The following is a 21,917-nucleotide window of genomic DNA, read 5'->3' on the forward strand; positions in this document are numbered from 1 at the left end:
TTATCACAGAGGATCAGAGGAAGCAGTGACGCTGCCGAACAATGGAGAGGTCAAGCAGTTCACAACCATTTCATGACCCAGACAAGTCAAGGTCAAGAGATTCAGGTAGCAACTTGGCCTGGGCATGAGTTACAGCACAAATGAATTGTTTTAACAAATCAGCTTTGGTCAATTAAACCTAACAAGACGTGTTACATAACATAGCAGGGTCCCTGACATTAGACCAGGAGCTGAGACTGGCCTCATAAAACACATCTTTTAACATAGCATAACAAATTTAAGGTAATCCATCCAGAAACTGCAGATGTCAGAAAAAGAAAACAAAAGTTGTCTTGACTAGGAGGTGTTCTCATACTTTTAAATCAGAAACAATGGATTATAGACATCCTTTCAATATATCTGGCATCATTTTCCACCGTGTTAATCATGCAGTGGAAAACTGATACTGTGGTAAATACTCCTGCTAACTATAACATATAAGGCCCTCCAAAAAAAACTGTCTGAGGAAATACAGCATTTCTTTATTACTCATTTCATTAAAAAGGCTGAAAATAGTATGGCATCTTAGGCCAATGTATTCACAAACAAAATACAGTAAGTATGACTTTTTTTATTATTTTTAATTTCTAAAGATGTTGAGTCTGTAATTACTGAATTCTAATATCTATACAGCCCTTTGTTTCCATTAAAAAAAAAAAGAAAGAAAAAAAAGAAAAAATATAGACTCTGTGTCATCTTATTGGGAAATGTTTTCTGAATATGGCAGTATGACTGACTAAAAAGTAAATTGCAATGCTAGATTTAACATATATCTGTCATAATAAACTTTTTTTTTTTTATCCTTTATGAAATTCTGTATAGCATTTCAGTTTAATGTATCTTGAAGACTGAGAAGGCAAATATTTAAGCAGTATTGTCAATAATTAAATATATAAAATTCTCAATTGTCCAATATCTTCAAATAATATGGAATATATTTACTTGTACACATATTTTCTGTTGTCCAATATAAGAAAAATAATCCTTTTTTTTTTTTAATTTTATTTTTAATTGCTCAACAAACACATTGAGTTTCTCGAAGAGTTTACTAGTTGTTCACTAGCTGACTTTGCTGTCTCCAAAGGAGAAAAGGGGAACGACTTTGTTTCGTTTCAGCACATATTTTTCAGAGAGGAAACAATTAGAAGTCTTCTTCAAGCCACAGAAATGCTTTTAGTGAAGACACTTTTGTAAAACTGAGGGGCACTGAAAAATGTAAATTTCCTCTTGCTCTGGATATATAGTTACTGTTAAAACACCCAAGGTTTCTCTAAGGGAAGAGCTTGATGGTCAGTTTTGCGCTATTCTTTGCTCAGAGGTATCACAGTCATTTCTTCTAATTTCAATTCTATTTCTTAAGGTTTAAAAAATGAATATTTTTAAATATCCCAAATACCATAAGTAGTTAGGAGGGACACAAAATTAAAAAGATCCCAATGTCTGGACAATTTTAAGTAATTTTTTTTTTTATATGAGATGGAGTACAAGGTAAAAGAAGGATGTGACATAGGAGTCTTGGGGCATGCAGGAAAGAGCTGCAATAATCAGGCTGGCTAAAATGGTCCAAAATGTTATTTTTGCTAAACATACTCCAGACTTCTACCTCTTTCAGAGACAGAATCTCCCACAAAAGCCGTGTCTGAAGTGCCTATTTCCCACTAACTGTGAAAAAAGCTAGAACAAAAGTCACACACCAATAATGAAGCACCGAAGAAATAGCTAAAGAAATATATTCGGGTGGGAAAAAGAAAAGAAAAAGAAAAGAAAAGAAAAGAAAAGAAAAGAAAAGAAAAGAAAAGAAAAGAAAAGAAAAGAAAAGAAAAGAAAAGAAAAGAAAAGAAAAGAAAAGAAAAGAAAAGAAAAGAAAAGAAAAGAAAAGAAAAGAAAAGAAAAGAAAAGAAAAGAAGAAGAAAGAGAAAGGAAGGGAGGAAGGAAGGAAGGAAGGAAGGAAGGAAGGAAGGAAGGAAGGAAGGAAGGAAGGAAGGAAGGAAGGAAGAAGAGAGGAGAGAAAGAGAAAGGAAGAAAGGAAGAAAGGAAGAAAGGAAGAAAGGAAGAAAGAAGAAGAAGGAAGAAAGAAGAAAGAAAGAAAGAAAGAAAGAAGAAAGAAAGAAAGAAAGAAAGAAAGAAAGAAAGAAAGAAAGAAAGAAAGAAAGAAAGAAAGAAAGAAAGAAAGAAAGAAAGAAAGAAAGAAAGAAAGAAAGAAGAAAGAAGAAAGAAAGAAAGAAAGAAAGAAAGAAAGAAAGAAAGAAAGAAAGAAAGAAAGAAAGAAAAGAGCACATAAAAAAGGAAAGAAGGGTGGAGAAGAGAGAAGGAAACTAATCTTTTTATAAATTAAAATGTGGTGGGGGGAAAAAAAAAAAAAGATTAACAGCTGTGCGAGAGGAATGTTCCCAACGTCACACATAACTCACTGCTCTCGGACACTAGAATATATATAACCAAATCAATTTTCTCTTCTCTTGGACAAAGCTAATAATCTATGATTTACTTTCCCATTACTAGCTTCTGAGACTTTCAAATCGCTTTTAATCCAACCCTCATTGCTCAGAGCTAGGTTTTCGCAGGTGCTTCTTGAAATTTCTAGTGATAGAAAAATAAATAAATAAATAAATAAATATTAAAAAAAGAGAAAAACGGAGGAAAATCATGTAGCCTCTCCAAAAAGAACGGCATCTTCCTTTTCGCATTCACTAAGCATCTGAAATGTGTTTGCAGACAAGGGGTTTCTTCTCCAACCCAGAATGGAAGTAATGACTCTGTTCAGTTCAGTTAGCCCTTTAACTTGATCCTGAGATAATCCCATTCGAGTGATTGCAGCAAAGCAGCATCCACCATCCTGCTGGGACTGGATCATAACTCCTTAGGAAAGTTGCTAGATTATTCAGCTTGGCATTGAAGTGCGCAGCTCCAAAGACCAAAGCTCCAGCCAGCCACCATTCCTCCAGCTTTCTACACTGCTCCTTCACTAAAAGCAGGGAAAGGGGGGAGAAGGAAAAGCCAGGGAGAAGGGAAAGCTGGAAAAAGATGTTGGCTTGACAGCAGACTGGTGCAATAAACTTCAGAATCCAACATGCAGTGGTATTACTGTTCAATTATTTTATAAAGTTTTTACAGCTACAACGAATTCAATATGCATAAAAATTAAGAAATTTAAAACATAGATCTCTGCTGTTAAGTGAAGTATTTCCTTCACGAATTAGTGACCTTATTTATAGTTTAGAAGCATTTTATTTGTTCCCAGTATTGTTCTTCTGTCTAAAACTATCGTGAAGCAAGAATTTTCTGTTTTCATTTCTATTCTTTTCTTTACTTTATAACTTCTTGCTGCTGATCTAAATGTAATTCATAAATTAATGCTGACTTCTAAATTTTCAACTAGTTGCACAAAATTTATTTAACCATAAGCTTCCTTTGTCTTCAACACAATTATGTCATTTAACCCTGTGAAAATGACCTCCCTGGTGTATCAAGCAGGAAAAAACTGAACAAGTAAAAAACAAAAGACATATAGATATACATATATATATTTCATTTCTGATTCCAGTATTAAGAATTCCCTTTTCTTTCTCATGAATCTGTCGTATTACTTATAAAACTTGAATTTGAAAAGAGAAAAATAGACATTTGGGATTTTTCAGTTTTACTATGCGAATGGCAGGTGAGTTTTTCAAGTGTTTAAATTTCCCATGACTTCATGCACAAAATATCAATAATCATCAATTGAGAAACATTATTATGCCCATATATACGAGAAATTAACTTCCATTTTTAAATGATAAATGTCTTCTCTGTCTGTGATTTTCAGCACATTTGAGATAGTCAACAAAGTAATCATCCCACGTCTCACATCAGAAAACTAGAAAATAAATCAATGAGGCATCCTTTTCAGTTGACACAAGGAGTGTTTTAAAATTACATTTTTTGCATGCCTGAATAAACTCTAATTGCTCAAAGTAATCCAATGTTTTTAAAATGTTCATTATTTCCTATTAGATTCTCAAACCACAACAAGCTCCTCCTACATGAGAGCAAATAAAATACAAACTCTTACCTCTACTTCTGATTAAAAATTGATATTTAATGCAAGGGATAAGCATGCCATTTCAGCGTCAAAGAAATAGGCTGCAAGAGCATATAGAAACCTATAGGGTAAAGGCAGTAATAATCTATATTTCCTGTTGTTCTCAGTGGAATTAACTATTTGCTGTGTAAACTCTAACAAATCGCCCTGTGCTTTGAGATATCCTTCTGGAAAACAGGTAAAATGTTCAACCGTTTCTTCCTATATAACTATAAGGCACTAAGAAGGAAATAAGTTAAAGGATGTAGGAACAATTAGCAATTCAGAGAATTGATTGATTATTCTAGGCCTATTTTTTTTTTGTTTTATTAATTGTGTGTGGAAGCATCAGTGCAATCAAGAAACACAAACCCACATCCAAATTCTTTCAGGGTGTTGCTGCATTTGGACACATGAAGGTTACACACATTATACAAAGAGGATATCGCTTAAACAAAGTTCAGGGTGTAATTTCAAGTGGAATTTCTTGTGGTCAAGGCAAACAGAGAACACTAACAAAAAATGCCATTTTAAAATAGAAAAAAATACTTTTATTATATTGCTACATTCTCAATGTGATGTGTTTACTAAAGCTAAACTGGATGCATAACATAAGAATGACTGCACAGACTTATTCAAAAAACCGAGCTTCCCATGAAAAGGAAGTCACAAAATGCAAGAAGCCTGATAACGGGACTACGCCACTGACCTGCTGGGAGGCCACTGGACCATTCTTGCAGTTCAGAGGCATCGCCTCTGAGCTATGAAGAATCCCTCCTGAAAGTAGAACACACTGTCCAAAGCGAGACAAAACATCCCTGCTACCGACTCTGCCAAAGAGAAAAGTCAGCATCCCAGCTCAGCAAGGGATCGCTGACCCCTCAGCGCTTGGCTGGGCTGGAAACAGCTCCGGATGCACACAGGTGCAGCAAAGGAACGCCCACGCTCCGGATGGGCCCCAGGCAGCCTGCGGCAGCCGTCTGGTGTGCAGCCTGCCAACCTGCTCCTTGGGTCTCCCCAGGTGCTGGGCAGACGAGTCCGCAAAGCAAAGCTCCCCCCTGCCGACCTGCAGGGAGCTGGCCTCTCCCGCCCTCTCCCCCTCTTGACGTTTTTCTCTCCCCTTCCTTTCTCCCACGACCTCCAGAGACGCAGGACACAGCCTGGTGATCACGGGGCTTGCATAGGCCAGGCTTCCTTCTGCGCGGCCCTTTGGGAAGGGCTTGCTAATCCTCCTTATTAATTAATGAGATAATAGCAGTTAACCGGAAAGCAATATTAATGCTATCTAGGAAACTTCCAGCACAAATGATTTAGTCTTTTCACCAAATTGCTGGTAGCAGAAATCCTGCAGCTGGAACAGCAACATCTTGATGTGTAAAGAACTTAAATCAGGAGTGCCTGAGCAGTACCAGACGTAGGACATCTGCATCTATTTTCTGCTCTCATTCTTGGATAGTTTAAAAGATCCTCCCCTCAACTTCAGATTTTATTAACAGCTGGGGATGCAGGCTCCCTCAGTTATATCAGTCTTGCACAAGCACAAAGGAGAGTGTAAACAGCAACATGACTGATCTGAGAGATATGCTCTGAGAGGCACACGCACTAAAACACTTTAAAATGTTTACCATTTACATTTACCGTTGCTTAAGTCCTTTATACTCCCAAAGTATTTCTCATGCCTATTATGCTTCATTCATTTTCTGCTAAAATGCTTTGCATTTTATTTATGCTGCCAGGAAGAAAAACAGCAGAGACAACATGAGGATCAGGAATTCTGCAGATGAAATATCCATTGCTGTAGATATTTTATATTTTTTAAAAAGAGCGGTGCGATTTTTTTTTTTTTTTATCAGCCATTGTAAGTCTAAGCAAAACATCTCTCAGAAGAAGGGATTTACATTATCTGGGTTCTGTTGCAGCAAACAAGTACTGCAGCTTTCATTCACTGATTGTCAAAAACTTTCCAATGTGCCCACTGCAATGCGGATGCCAACCAACGAATCAAAGGCATTCAGCAACTAGACAAAGAGGGTCTGATGCCAACCTCGGTGCCACTGGCAACCATTATTGGCATCAAGCACATTGTCTGCCTTTTTTTTTTTTTTTTTTCCTCCTCTCCTGGCACTTGACAAACAAAATGGCGGTTCTTGTAGCAACGGGAATGCAGCGTAAGCGCTGCACTGATTGAGTCAAATATCATCAAATGATTTTTTGGACTCAGATGCATTTCATACCAAAAGACAGACAATCTGTGATGCCAGATAAAAAGAGAAAGAATGAAAGCGTGAAAGAAAAGAGAAAGTAACAAAAAAAAATCATTTTTATCATTAGAAACAATACCCATGACATTTTCAAGGTTTAGACTCTTTAAAAACTCAGGGGGAGTAGACAGGGAACTGATGCAGAAGCAGAGCCCTGTAGAAGTGTATTATGAACAAAAATTATTTTGACACTAAACATTGATTACTGTGTCCTTCCAATTTTCTTCCTTCATTTCAGTCAAAGGAGCAGCTCTGTAACCTATGTCAAGCCTTTTTTTTTTTTTTTTTTTTTTTAAGATCCTAAAGCACAAGAGGGCCGTAGAAAGGGAATAGGGAGAAAAAGATGCTGAATTCTGACAGAGGTGGCGAAAAGGAGAACCAAATAAAGTTGGTCAACGACAAAACTTGATAGGTTAGTGCTTAAATCCTTATTTCTTACTTCAAGGCAGACATGGAAGTAGTCATTAAGAACTGAAAGGATTACTGACACTTCTAGATCTGGAAATTGTCAATATATTGTAACATTACTCTGCACTGCAATGCGGATGCCAACCAACAAATCACAGGCATCCTAGGCTAAACAAAGAAGGTCTGATGCCAATCCTGGTGCCACTGGCAACCATCACTGGCACTCGAACTATCCTTCCTCCTCCTTTTTCCTCTAATCTTCTTTTATAAAGCAACAAAAAACACACTATTTGGCCCCTTTCTTCATTTTGTGCGTTAATTCCTTCTTCGTATTTCGTTCAGTCATTTGTTTCAATTTCTCTGCTTAGTTTTTATATGATACTACTAGGCGGATTTTAGTATTCTAAAAGAGAAATACAGAGCAAAACAGCATGTGTAAAATGCAGCATTTTGGTTTACTTCATGCATATCTTTTTCAAGTGTGATGCTCTCTATCAAGTACACTGCAAAGTCCAATTAACCTGCATTCACTGAGGACAGAGAATCAAAGTGGCAAAATGGGGAAAAAATACACAAAGATAACTTAATACAACTTCTTCAAGAAGAGAGCAAACAGATGTTAGCAGAAGTTTAACTGTGAAGCAGCACGAGAGATACAAAATACATGTTTGCAATAAACAAAGGCTTCTGCTAAGGGTAGCTTGGTACAAAGAAATTATCTTTGTTTCATCTTCAGTATATTCGCAGAGTGGCTTCTTGTAACCTTTGAAGTTACAATATTACACCACGCTTATCTTTCTCATTTCTGTTAAGGCAAATCTTTTGAATAAACTAATATTCTCTATTTGCTTAAATCAATAAAATCAGCTATGTTCTGCAATTCCTTCTCCGATTTCAAGCTATGTCTTCCAACAACTTAAAATCAAGAGTGTAGGAGTACCATGACCCCAGCCTCTTTGGTTCAAGAGCTACTTAAGCTATTTTGCCTGCCTTTGTACTTTTGACTTTTACAGGCAGGTAAATCCATTAGAATTAATCAGTAAGTTAGGTCCTGCAATATATGCATTCAATCTATCATTCAAATTTTCTTCACAAAAGAGGTTTGAAGATAAAAAGTGTTTGTAATTAAACTGTTAAGTTTAGTGCTTTCATAGAAAAGGTTCATGTTTACAAGACTGTTCTGCTGCTTAAAGTCACTGCAAGATATTCGAGTAAATTGTCGACTGCTGTGGAGAAAAAATAAATATATAAAATACGAACGGCAAGAGAAGAAAAGATACACAGATTTCCATGACAAATATTTTTTTAAAAAAATTGATCCCTATTTATACATTCACGTAAACACGATGCAATACTTGGGTGACTAAACTTCTACGAGAACAATTCATTGAAAATAAAAAAGTTGTTGTGTATCGACTCATTTAAACCACAAGTATACCTGCTCAATGAAGACATGTAACTCTACTCCTCTGTTACTAATAAAATCTATTCAGTTTCTTTTCCAGTTAGATCTGTAGTTACGTATGGGGCATCAGATAACAGACTGCCATCTGCCCTTCTGCGAGCCATTTCTGCCTACTACCAGGCCAAGCCATGAAATGTCCTGCCATCTGCAGCTGGTCAAACTTTCCTTGGTTTAGATCTGCAGCTAAGAAACAAATGTATCATTGCTACTTATCACTCAGCAATACAATGATGGCTAGAGGATGATACGATCACTGAAAAGAACCAAAATTATCCCACAAAGAGAAAGTGCTTTTCAGAAGGCTTAGTATCAGAGAAAATCCTTTATCAACTTATAGCCATTTTCAATTCTGGGGGGCACCTGCTTACAAATATTTTTTATCTGAATAAGTAATGACTAGCAAGTTTCTCCCTCATACGTGATTAACAGAATAATAGATTTTACCTTAATTTCATAAATTAAATAAATAAATAACAGGTAAATAAGCTTTTCTGCAATCTTCCATATAAAAGTAAGCACACTACTGTAATTACGAAAATAAAATTTTAGAGGAAATTTCTCTTTTAATATTACAACCTGGATCTTTGTTTCAAAACTCTGGTAGGGAACATGAGCTAGCAATGTCAAATATGAATAAAACGTTAAATATATATGCTGTAATTTTGCCTATTTAGTATTTGCTAACCAGCATTTTTTTACATTTTATTTTAAGAATGTTTACAATTGCTCTCAAAGTTTCAATAGCTTTATCAATTTAAGGATGAATTCTTGGTTATTTGAAACTGAAAAAAACAAGAGTAAGTATTTGTACTATTTATCATGATTGTGCTACAGCATTGCCTGCATCTGTACTAACAGTACTGCAGGGAAGAAAAGAAAAAAAAAAAATTAAGAATAACATTTACTGAAGTCATAACTGGGAAAATGTATATATATTTACATACAGAGAGAGAGTCAGATTTTGAACAGGAAAAAAAAAAAAAAAAGAAAGGAACTGAAGAGCTACCTTGAGACATTCTGCTCTCTCTTGAAAGAGAGCAAGAAACATATGCTAAACGTACACGTAATTTGTACAGGTCTGTAGGAGTGAGTGTGTCTGTGTGTACATACGTATACATGCCGATTTATATATGGATATGTACCCACGTTATGTATGGAGACCACAGAATAATGTTTCACTGGAAGAGAGCCCATGAGGGAAACAGGGCTGCTTGGAATCTGAGTTTGACATACTAACACAGAAACACGACAATCTGCTTCCTACCTTGCTCCTGCACGTAGTATGCCAAAAACAAATCAAGCTCCTTGACGGATACTGTTATGTGGTGTGGCTGGACGCAAAGTGCTGGATTTGTGCAATGTGGGGATTTCATGAGCCGCTCTCCATCCGTACTTTCCAAGGGGATGCCTTTGAACAGGATCACCATGACTAGATCCAGACGCCAGACTTTGTCAGCCTGTCTCAGGCAGTCGATCCTCCTAATCTTACCCTTCTGGTCAGGATTGGACAATACACAGCACGGGTGCTTCTTCCCAGTCACCGTGAGCACAAAATCCTCCCGGAACTCTTGGCGAATATCTTTGCGCAGCTTGGCGAGGAGCCTGGATGCCCACTTCTGTTTAATTTCGGGCTTTTCGCTTAGTAGCTCATCCTTGACTGCTCTTTCCTCATCCTTTGACATTCGTTTCTCATGTTTTTTGAAGTACTTGCGCTTTCGAGCCTGAAGGTTGAACCAAGTATAGGCAATTGCACGGACATGCGGAAGAAGTGCCTCAATGAACGGGTGAAATTCATCCTGCAGAGGGAAGTGGAGGGGAAAGAAAGGAGAGAAGAAGAAAAGTCAGTAAACTGTCATAATCAAAGCAGCATCAATAAAGATTTCTCAAAATCTTAAAGCGAAATCCAAGACAAAGAGAATAAACATTCAATATTTGCTTAAAATTTACACAAATTTCTGCATAACACCTTTGATGTGATTACCATCGCTGTCAGACAACAAACAAAATTATATGGAAAATCACATTTTCCCATATTTCACTCTTTGAGAGAAGCATCTGAAGGTTTTATTCTGTATGCCTCCCCCACTTCATCCTACATCGCTGTAGAGACTATATCACTGAAAAGAGATGCTATCAAGATGTTTTGTTCCGAACATTTAAATATCTGAGTGAACGACAAGCATCAAGAAAAGTACCATTGCACAAAGAGGACACTATACGGTTCTAAAAAATCTGAGCAGAAATGTTCAGAACGCTGAAGTGAATGCCACAGTTCATTTCTCTTCTCTGTGGCACAGAAACACAAAGCATATACATGCTCAGTGTAATGCCACACAGTTCCCGCTTTTGGAGCATGCTCTCAGCAAGAGCCTGCTGGTGGCACAAAGAGCATGCGCCATTAAACTTGATCCATTTTCTTATCAAACGTCCAACATTCCAGCACTGAAACGGCACCATTCCAGCGGTGGTAACTAGAGAAACCAGTATACAGTAAGGGAAAGTGGGGAAAAGGCACAGCATGCAATACACAAACCCTGCACAGAAGCTTCTGTACTTTCAACTCTTCGGGCTTCCCTCCCACCACCCCCAAACTTTGTAAAATAAAAGTTTATGAAGTCGAGAATAAAAATTACATTAATTTTCTCCTGGCAGCTTCACTACGGGTTTTGAAGCCCCACAGAGTCAGTTAATTTGTTAACCGATCACATGAGTGTGGCAATTATTCTAAACCCCTTAAAAATCAATCTGAGGTGTACAATGAAAAATGGCAACTTGGCACAAACTTTGCATTCTTTGTGTTTCTGCATGCTGTGGCAGAGTGACATTTCGAGTACACCGCTGGTCAAATGCTGCCTTTGTGAAATCCGTGCAATTTATTTACAGTTCCAAAATATCCCTTCCTGTCATCTGGCTTCACCTGAAGTTCTTATCTTCTGCCTGACAGCAATATGTATTGCGTTAAGGAGGTAATGCTTGGTTGTCATCTACAAGCACATCCTATAGCAAATAAATTAATTCATCTTGTCTGCTTGAAGAACCATCCTACACACCCATGTTCATATCTAAATAGGCTTTTTCCAAAAACGAATAGCCCTTCTGTGAGCAAAACCGATGTTCAAAACAGCGCAATCTGCTTATCAAGCGCTGCTGCATTTTTGTTTGCAAGGGAGACCTTAGGGGAGATATCTCCCTTTCTGTGTGCCGGCATATTTAGTTTTAAATACCAAGCAGATCGCTCATCACACTGAGCTGCACGGTGCAATCAAACTAAACCCAAATCTTTTCTTATACAATTATATTCAAGAATACAATTAACTATCTAATATTTTAGCTACACTGCTAGACAGAGAATGAATTATGCTTAATCAGAAGGCTGATTAACTTCATTAGGTAAAAATGATGAAAGTATAACTAATGGTCTCAATTATACAGAGTTCAGACTGCCATTGTGGGAGCTCCGGGCCAAGAATTCAGCATTTAAATCTTCAAATTTCAAAGTTCAAAATTTCCTGAATGGCATAAAAACCTACTAGAGCTGCTTACCTCTCTCCCCTCACCGCCCCCAAAGCAAACTGAAAACAGCACAAAAGTTGCGAGCAGTTTACCTATGCCCACATTACCTTAACAGAGAAAGGAGGAAAAAAAAAAAAAAAAAAAAAAGAAAAGCAGAGATGCAATATCAAGAGATAGTTAGGGCATAAACGACTGCACTAAGTACCATGCTTGACAAAGAGCCACAAAGGCAATAATTAAACTGGCTAGCAGTTTCCAGCGGAGATCTGAACAATTCTGATACTATGCTGGCACATAAAACTAGGCCGTGGAAAGAGTTAAACCACAATCTGTTCTTTGTGTGGGAAGGCAATACTGCTCTAAGTAACCACAGCCCATGATAAGGCTTCATGCGCTTTCCAGTGCCATGCTTTTTTCCCTCTCTTCTAACTACCAGAGAAAGTTTATTTTTTCATCTACAAAAGCCATCTTAAAACATTTAAATAAAATGCTATTAAAATTCTAACTTAGCATAAGCAGGAAGGCTGTGTGGTGCTAAATCTTTGCAATTAGTTTTAGACTAAATAAAGCAGATTTCCTACAGATCTTGAAAATGGTGACATCTGAGGTTAAAGGTGGGTCAAGGAGAAAGGCAGGGGGCTGAGGAGCTGTGGGAGGAATTATTTTTTTGCCCCAATACAGTAATTATGTCTGAAACAGATTTCAGCACTATAACTTAAAATGGCAATGAAATTAATGTGCAAGTTCTGCGCTGATAGAATACTGCAGACCCAGTTTTCATTTTTAAGGAGAACATGGCAAACTCTTCCAGAACGGCTTCATCTTCAGGTACTTCACATACTATTACCAGCAATAGCCAATAGCATTTCACATCTCTGAAAATTACACAGAATTCTTGTTTTTAAATTCCACTTTCTGGTGATTGAATGTTTTCCTTTACAAAGATTGAGGAATTAAAAAAAAAAAAAAAAAAAAGTAAGAAAAAGAAACACCTTTTTAAAACCGAATTGATGCTCTTCTTTTATAATATCACGGAGTCCTAAATCTATAGATACATGCAAAAGATTGTGAAGGAGAAACAGCAAAGAAAATCTCATTCTAACGCAATATTATCGGATAACTTTGAGAGATTCATTGTGCATCCGGAGTCCTTCCAAATGAAACATTACTTGACAAGAAGAAGTGCCCATAAAAATGATCCTAAATGGAGATTTGCAATTAATCACACACTTTCTCCACTAAACCTCCTAAAAAGCCACCTACAGATATATTTTTTTTTTTCACCTTAATATTCGTACAGGCAATATTGGGTGAAAAAAAAAAAAAGAAAAAAAAAAAGGTTTTTATGTGGCACTTACCCATGTGCCATAGCTGCTCTTCCAATAAAGTGATTTATGGAGGTAAGATGTCATATCCAATGGCTCAGGTGAACCATTCTGCACTGACCGCTTAAATTAACATGGAAGTTATTATAGGATAACTATGTAGTTTGTAAATAAAGGGAAAATGCCCGTTGTCTAATTGTAGCGTAATGATGATAGATAGGCCAGGTTTTCTTTTTGGAAAAGGTAAAGGGGAAGTGAAGTACTATTCTCACATTTTCCACTTTGACAACCTTTATATCAGTTCACCCAAGTTTGGACTGGAGTCCGTGCAATAAGTATACAAGGCAGAAGTCCAGAAATTTTACACCAAAAAATTTCAGTCGCTCTATTTCCCCGCATAGATTTTCTTTGTGCATAATGAAAGAGCATATTCTGAGGAGAAGAGAGAAAGACAACGTATTCGGAGTTTCCTGAACCACCATAACATAAAAATAAACTGTGGTAAAAATATCACAAGAGCCCAGGCACTTGAAGGCATGCGGTAACTGCATCCTATCATGCCTCAGCAAGAGGGATGAACGTAGTTTACACTCATTCCAAAACAGGGAGAAAGGCGCATACGGGGGGACAGGAAAAAAGACACCCCTATCCCCCCCCCCCCCCCAAATTACATTTCTTTTGCTAAGCCTTCCTTCTTCCTTCAAGTTACTTTACAGCCACCAAACTTATATTGAAAGACTGGTGGGCAACATCTGATTTGCCAATGTCTGTCTTAACACTGCACTTCTGGCTTTTAGAGTTGTGCTTACAAGATGCTCCAGTGCTGCACTGGCACAAATTGAGTTGTGCTCCTCGTGCAGGCAGCCTGCTTCAAACAGGTGCCCTGTGTTTAGAACTTCTACCAAAATATTTTATTCTGAGCATGCACTGCCACAGACAACATGCATCTGTGCAGACCCTTCGAGATCGAAAACACAATAGAGAGAGCAATTCCAGCAATGTTCTCTTAACTCAGCTGCAACTCAAAATTGTGGAAAGCATGCATTCTCTTTTCCACTGTAACCTCAATTTTTTTTTATTTTTTATTTTTTTAATTTACAGAAAGATAATTTCAAAAATGCTCTCCTAGCTCTAAACAGACAGATAAGAATTCCAAACTAAAAACAAACTGCTGTGATTTTGCTGCATGCATGTGCCTCTACGTGTGAACCGCTTCTGCACGGCAGATGCTGCAGCATGACTTTAACATGTAAAGCATGAAGTTATTAACACGCGGGAGCCAGGAACTGCTTCCTTATACCTATGGCTGCAGAGTGCAATGCTGTGTTTCTGTACACGCCAAAGCATGGCACTTTAATAGAGATCTGCAGAGTGAAGAAATCTACTGCACCTAGGAGCCCAATAAGCAAGCATATGGGAAAAAAATGTCACGAGAGCAGAAAAGAGCAACGTGAGCTGTGCGCTGTGCGAGAGGTGGTGGTGGAAACGTGTGTGCTCTCAGTGCAAAAGCTGCTGCCTCAAGTTGTACTCTGAGGTACACACTCCAGCGCCGAGATTTTGCTTCCTGACAGTGATTTTGCAGGACATAGCCCATTATTTTCTACTAATGGAAGATTCCACCATAAGTAAGTATTTATTGATGTACCTGCAACTGTACGTCTATCTGCTACACAACGTGCTTCCTACACGCAGCACTTTTTCTTTTGAAGGAGAAATACTCCTGCAGTACTCTTTTCCAGCTTTGCTCCACTGAAGCTCACATTTGCTTTCTGAAAATATCCATATCTAAGTCAATCACGCTCAGATGCCAAACAAAATATAAACAATAAAAAATGTGTCAGCCAAAAAGCTACAGGACTATATCCAATCACTGAATAAGCCTTATCATTGTTTCCATCTCCATTCACAATTTATGAATACTTCAGTCCTTTAGAATTACAATGCTTTCTAATTGTTGAATAACTTAAATCGTATTTATTTATTCACCGTGCAGCTATAAGCCCGTTATTGGCCGCCTAATTACGGCGCACACGAGACGTTACTTTCGCACGTTTTCTTCTTCTTGAGCTATTTGTCGCGCCAATGTGGAAGCAAGCAGTTATCACTTCATCAGTTTACATCACATCCTTCTCAGACAGACTTTCACAAAGGCTTCTGAAAACTGTCCCCTGGCTCTGCACATAGGGTTTTCCCTTCGCAAAACGCTCCGGGGCCGCGGCGTTCGCTTCCCCTGCGGCGCCGGTGCCGAGCGCGCTCCGCGGCCTCGCGAGGACCCTCCGCCGGCGGCTCCCGCGGCCGCCCAGATCCCGGGGCCGGCACCGGGCAGCGCTGGAAGCTGCTCTAGGAGCTCCCTCGCTCCCCGGTGACAGCCGCGGCCCGAGCAGCGGTCCCGAGAGCGGCTCCGGGCGGGAGAGATCCCGGTGCGCTGCGACCGGAGCGCGCTCGGCCCCGCGCTCCGAGCTCGGCCGCTGCAGGCAGCGGACCTCCTGAAGCATCAGGCGGGGATACTTCGCACCGCAGAGCGCTGAGATTGTTTTTTTCCCTTTGGTCAAAGACAGCACTTTTCCTTTTTAAACCCTTTAATTAGGCTCCACGCACGCCGCAGAGCTGAAAAAAGCGCGGATCGCTTGATCCCAATCAAATCAATACTTATCAAACCCGCTTTTTTAGCGCAATTATGCTCATTTCCCTTCCGTTAACCTTTGACTCGCTGTGCTCCAGCAATTAACAGTATTTGTCTGCGAGTGACACTTTGAACGGATCCCCCCAAAACAATGGCCTTGTGCAGTCCATCCCCCGAATCCCTCCTGCGAGAGGAGTTTGGGTCCGAGGAGCGGCACAATCGCGCCTTAGCCCGTTACAAGTGCTACAGTGACTCATGAGCAACTCACACATAAATACAGAAAACGCGTGAAAATAAATAAATAAACGAGCAAACAAATGAAATAAATCAAAATGCGTCTATACCTGAGTGAGACAGATTGGAGAATACATCATGACTTCGCTTTTGCAAACGCGCTGCCCGGAGAGCCCCTAAGAAAAAGCCTCAAAAAAGGAATAATTTCATCTGTTCATTTTACAGTCATCTGAGACTCGAGGAAGATGAAATCAATCAGGACGGGGCTCTGCCCTGAATCACCACAACTCCACAACAAACCCCAGTCCTCCTTAAATAGCCAAAGATTCAAGTTCACTCCGTGCGCTCGATTTCCCGGGGTGAAATCCAATCTACACTTTTAACCCTCTTGTAGTCAGCGCGCAGAGCCGTGCTTTGCTGCTGCTGCTGCTGCGGCGGCGGCTGCCGGCGGTTGTTTTGCAGATGAGGGGGGAAGGACTCGGGCGGGGGGGCGGGAGAGGGGGAGGAGGTGGGCGGGAGGATTTTTTTGTTGTTGTTTGGCTTTTTATTATTATTATTATATATATATATATATATATATTTTTTTTTAAGAAGTTTGGTGGCGGGTTATTACGGCACTGTCACCACGCTCTCGAAAGTTCAAGGTTACAGCGCGGAGCAGAGCAGGAAGACGGCGGAGCGACGGCAGCGAAACTTTGCGCGGCGGCGACCACGCGTGCGGGGCGATCCCCGCGTCCGGGGCGATCTCCGCGTCCGGAGGGGCTCCGCACGGCCGTACCGCTCGGGGCTCCGCCTGCGCGCTGCGTGCCGCTCCGAGCGCCGCGCCGAGGGGCCGCTCCCCGCTGTAATGAAAACGATCTCCTGAAATGCAGGCGATCGGTCCCCTCCAGCGCTCTCCCTCCCGCCCCGTGTGCCTTCGCGCCGTCTCCCTTTTCCCCTTTTCTCTCGGCTCTCAGAACTTGGAAGTTGAAAAATTCGCCGGTTACACCCCCCGGACCCCGCTCCAGCTCTCTTCCCAAATGAGACTTAAGTATTTCTTTTTTAATTATTTAATTACACAATCATCGCTTACACTCCTCCTCCTCCTCCTCCTGCACATACATTCCAGCTTCACCAGATCCCCCCTCCCCGGCCCTCCCTATTAATCACCGCCGAACGCCGCAGAAGAACCCGGCGCGCTTAGCAAACATCCCTCATTTTCCCTCTCCTCTGCCGGGAGAAAGTTGCGGCGGGGGGCGGGGGCCGGGGGCGGGCTGCCATCTGCAGGAGGTTTCTCTTCCTCCTCCCGCCGGGCGCGATCCGGCGGCGGGCGGGGCGCGGGGGCGCGGGGGCGCGGGGGCGCGGGGACGGGCCGGGGGCAGCGCGGGGAGCGCTGCGCAGGAGCTGCGGCTCCGCGCGGGTGAGGGAGAAGGAAAAAGGGCCGCGGGGGGAACGCACAGTTGCCCCCGCGGTGCGCTGCGGGACCGGGGGCACCCCGGCCCCGGAGAGACCGCCGCCCGCCTCCCTCCCTCCCGAAGTGCGAGTTTGTTCGCGTCGGGCGTTTCGTGGCGACACATCAAGGAGAGGAGGCAGGTTCAAGTCAACCATGAAATGGTCACTTTTTAACCCCGTCCTGTCCTCATTAGGGAAATGCTCAAACACAGCCCATTTTCCAAGAGGGCTCTTAATGAGGGGAGCTTGCCAAGTCCACCAGCTGTAATCCCCATAAATTTACAAACCAGAAGGAGAAGGGGGATGGGCAGGGAGGCAGAGCACCCTACAGCCAGGTACTGCCACAGAAACGGCCCCAGCCCCGCACTGACGCTGCAGAATGCATCCCGTATCCCTGCAACTCCAGCTACATTCACACAGCCCCCCCAGATCTGCAGCGTTCCACCAACAGCCACAGCTTTCCCCTTCTACAGACCACATTAATCAGCGACGGGTTCAGAGCACGCATTGGGCAAGCAGGGATGAGGCAAACTCGGGGTTAACCGCAGTGAGAACATTTGTTTTCCTATCTGGTGTAGAATACCCCCAAATCCCATCATCTTTCCCTTCACCCAAACACTGCAGAAGGCTGATAACACCAGCCCTAAATGCCGGAGTTTCCCTTTGAATAAATATTCAATTTAACTGGAGTTAATTTACCATAAAAGACATTCCCCTTGGCACAAACGCACCGATGTCCTTGAGCACACCTCTCTGCATGCTCCAACTCTTGCACAACACTGCAGACCTGCTATAAAACCGCAGTGACTCCTCTGCAGCCCCCTCCTCCTTCATATCCCTCCACGAGGACCCCACCAGCTGCACACATTTGGGAATGAGCCTCCCCTTCCCAGGTAGGGCTTGCAGAAGGCTGCAGTTCCTCCCCCAGGTGGAGGCCAAGGGATGTCTCCGCACGGAGCCCTTTGCACTGAAAGCAAAAGCCATGCAGCCAAGTCCTGGCAGCAATGGAAGCCAAGCGTGACAACTCAAACAGAGCATGGAATGAGGTGAGGACCAACACTTCTGCTGCAAGAGGTGAGGTCAGGTTCTCACCCCATTGAGCAGGCCCCCAGGTGTTGTGCATCGCTGTCCGAACAGGACAGAGGTGTTGAGATACAGCTGGGATGAAGAGAGCCCCTGCCAGAATGTCTCCTGGGAAGCAGACATGCATGGCCAGCAGAACTTGGAAGCATCTCCAGTATGTCCCATAGGAGGCAAAGTAGGCACGGCTGGAAGGAGGTAGCAATAGGTTCACACTAAGAGTGTTTGCACTCCATTCCTCTTAGTTAATCCCAGTGGGAGCCCGCATGGAAGGCAGGGTTTGCCCTGGTATACAGTGTGTTCAAGTGTGCACACATGTACATAAACGGTTCCTTCAAAAAGAAAGCAAGCTAAAGATTTTTTTGAGAACAGAGTGAGATCTCCATGAAAATGATTTAAAAAAAAAAAAAAAAAAAAAAAGAGTAACTCCACACTGCCTCCCTGCAGAGATGCATGAGCAGGAACAGGCTGACCTGGAGAAATGCAGTATAATGCTGCACGGTGGATGGACTCCGGCTGTAGGGAAACCAGGTGGAACGCTGTTTGCATGCCCCCAAGTGCCTGCGTGCAGCATTTCCCCACCCAGCTCGCCCACATCTTTTTCTCCTACCCCTGGGCACTAACACTGCTGCTACAGTTGCCAGTTCTCTATACTTGAAACTCCGGCCGGGAAAAACTGTAATTTTGTGTTCACTGCCACAGCAATGCCAACCTCCGTGTGATGCTTGGGAGTCCTGCCATTATGTCGATGCCAGTAATTAAGGAAATAAACCTTGCCCCCTTCCCGCTGAGAGCCACCAGGAGCTGCTCTGTCCCCTGAGGCTGCACGGACCCACCAGGCTGCAGGCACAGGGATGCATTGGCACAGGGGCACACAAGCACAGGGGGACGACCGAGCCAGTACATGCACAGCCCCTGCAGGGCACTCCAGCTCAGCTCACACCACCCAGATGGGAGAGAGCACCAGGAGGGCTTTGGTCACCGGGACCAGAAGCGCTTTCGGCAGCCCCACCACCCACCCTGGCTTCACCAACAGTAGGAGTTCTGGTGCCCCGGACTTGCATGGAAAGTCTGTTTTTAACTCCTTGGTTCACAGCGTTCACAAACTGTACCAGATGTTGGAAAGGGGCATTGCCCTTGGACTTCAGAAATAATGACGTTAAAGAGTGGAAAGGCCAGTGACATCTTCCCAAGGCAAAATTTTGGCTGATGCCCTTTGCCCAGACAGCCACTCACATGCTCTGACTTTGGAGTGCCAAAGTATCACTGTGCATCAAAAAATATGGAAAGCGGCTGTTAATGACGAAACACACAACCTCATTTTTTACAGCTGCACAAATGAGTCCGCTATCTAGCCATGCTCGTACTGAACATCTAGGAAATTGTGTTTTCATGACAATTTCAATAGTTCCTTTGCAAAAGCCAGAAGCATTTGGGTGAGACACAAAACATTTAATCCAAACAATTCAGTGTCAGAGAAACAGCTCCAAAATTTTTACATGAGGCCTCCAACAAGCATTGCAGATCTTTTTATTTCTAGTTTAAGAGCAACATCATTAACTTCTTTTTCATTCAAGGTCAGCAAACGCAGCTCACAGACATACGCATGAGATAGACAAACACTTGGGTGCATGCATAACTTCATGCAGCACAAAGAAAGTACAGTTTATGTCCACTGCGTGTAAAAAAAAAACAACCCAAAGTGTACTGTATTGTCAGTGTTACCTCATGGTCATTCTAACTGTACAGATTTCATGCCTTGCAAGGCCGCTTGTGCCATCACATTGAACTGCAAAGTTCCACGCGTGCATTATGATTGCAGCCTTGGTTAGTTTTCTTATGCGCAGGGGCAATGACTGCTCATACAGATGCGTGCACACAAGGAGTGGAGCAGCAAGCATTCAGGGAGCATATGTAACGACAATGAGCTAAATAAGCAAACTGATAACACACTGGTTTATGAGGTCTTGATTTCCGTCATATGCAGCTGAATTTGTAACGCATTTATGGTTCTTTTCAAACAAATAACAATCAGTAAAACTTCTGAGTCGGTGGAGTAAAACACCTATATATTTTCATATTTAGTAGCACTTTTCTGAGTGATCAGAAGAAACTTAGTATACAAAGTGTGTATGGTCAGACACAAAGCATGCACATGCACAATCAGAAGCAGAGCACTTTTGGCTGAGCATTGAAACACGAAGGGAGTGCGCTTGACCTCTGTCTGCATACGGTCGGATGGGGGCTGCAGTACTCGAGCTTTCCACAGCTCCCAGACCAGCAAATGAAAACATCAAACCTCAAGTGTAAAGCTGTGTAAACCACAGCGTTTTGGGTTACACAACTGCGCAGTTTTTTGTCCTCGCTGCGGGTCATGTTCTCAGCCTCACAAAGGCACGGGAACCCTCTTACCCCAATACAGTAAATTCTTACAAAAAAAAAAAAAAAATTTGCTGATCTTAAATCAGCTCTGGACACACACAGACCGCGGCAGCAGGATCCAGTCTCGGCCCCTCCTCTCTGCGGATCCGTACCATTTCCCAGCGCCTTGGAGTGGGGGAGGAGAGGCTATATGTGTACGTCTGCCCAAATCGGAACTGAAAAGCTATTTTTTTTTTTTCTTTTCTATGCAATTCAAAGTTAGGAGCAGAAGGGCAGCAGCAAGACCGCTTCAGAGAGCTTTAATCTTGTGTGTTTTGGCGCCTTTTCCCTGCCAGCTACTGTACTTAAAAAAAAAAAAAAAAAAAAAAAGCTGGAGATGTTGTCTGTCCCGTCTGGAGCTCCGCGCAGCGCTGCTCCCGGCAGCGGCGGAGGGCCGCGCTCCAGCCCTCATAGCCATGCAGAGCACGGCTCCCCGGCATCCCGTGTCCGCGCCGAGCGGCTCCCCGCCCCCGCCGACCCGGGCTGCCAAGTCCTCACACACTCCGCATTCAACCACAGCTTAATGGATGGGATATTGTGCATTAAAATGTGGCCCAGACACACAGGCGAAAGGAGGACAAGAGGGAAAGCAGACAGGCGCACACACACATACACACAGGCACGCAGGAGAAAGGAATGAATTAAAATACACACGCAGGTCCCACAACAGAGCGGCAGTGAAAAGGGGCAGCGGGGAACAAAAGGAAACCCTCCAAAGTAACTTTAGGAATGAGGCAGAATGCCACCCGAGCACTTCGCCCTGCGGCACGCAGAGCGCAGCACGGGGCTCAGGCAGCCCTTGCAGCCATACAGCACGGCGGTGCCATCCCCATCCACGGGCAGCACTACGGCGCTGCTATCCCCGTCTAAAGGGCATCTCCCCGGCGGTGCCATCCCCTCAGCACTACGCATGGACGCCGCAGCCCATTAAATCTGAGCATCACCACCACGGCCCGAGAGAAATACTACATTAAAACGGCGGCAAAGAAACAGTATCTGAGGCAAGGGAGAGCGGATCAGCCCGCGAGGTACAAATAAAGCGGTATTTGCACTAATC

At 42.4% G+C, this 21,917-nt stretch overlaps 1 protein-coding gene across 9 annotated transcripts in view; it reads right to left on the reverse strand.

Annotated features, from left to right (window-relative positions):
- The window catches only part of NFIB (nuclear factor I B), a 176,914-nt gene extending 160,504 nt beyond the window's left edge, over positions 1-16,410 (reverse strand). For 4 of the 9 annotated variants that reach the window (XM_085213830.1, XM_085213829.1, XM_085213828.1 and 1 more), the window contains exons 1-2: positions 16,039-16,409; positions 9,498-10,029 (exon numbers count right to left, since the gene is read on the reverse strand). In XM_085213830.1, coding sequence (XP_085069956.1) covers positions 9,498-10,029; positions 16,039-16,068 — 562 coding nt within the window. In that variant the 5' untranslated portion in view covers positions 16,069-16,409. Of the gene's footprint in view, positions 1-9,497; positions 10,030-16,038 lie in introns of all 9 variants that reach the window. The other 5 variants (XM_085213825.1, XM_085213823.1, XM_085213826.1 and 2 more) reach the window with 3 other exon arrangements.
- Between the last annotated feature and the right edge of the window lie 5,507 nt (positions 16,411-21,917).

The sequence above is a fragment of the Meleagris gallopavo genome, chromosome Z (genome assembly GCF_905368555.1).
Source record: "Meleagris gallopavo chromosome Z, MGAL_WU_HG_1.1, whole genome shotgun sequence".
NCBI lineage: Eukaryota > Metazoa > Chordata > Aves > Galliformes > Phasianidae > Meleagris > Meleagris gallopavo.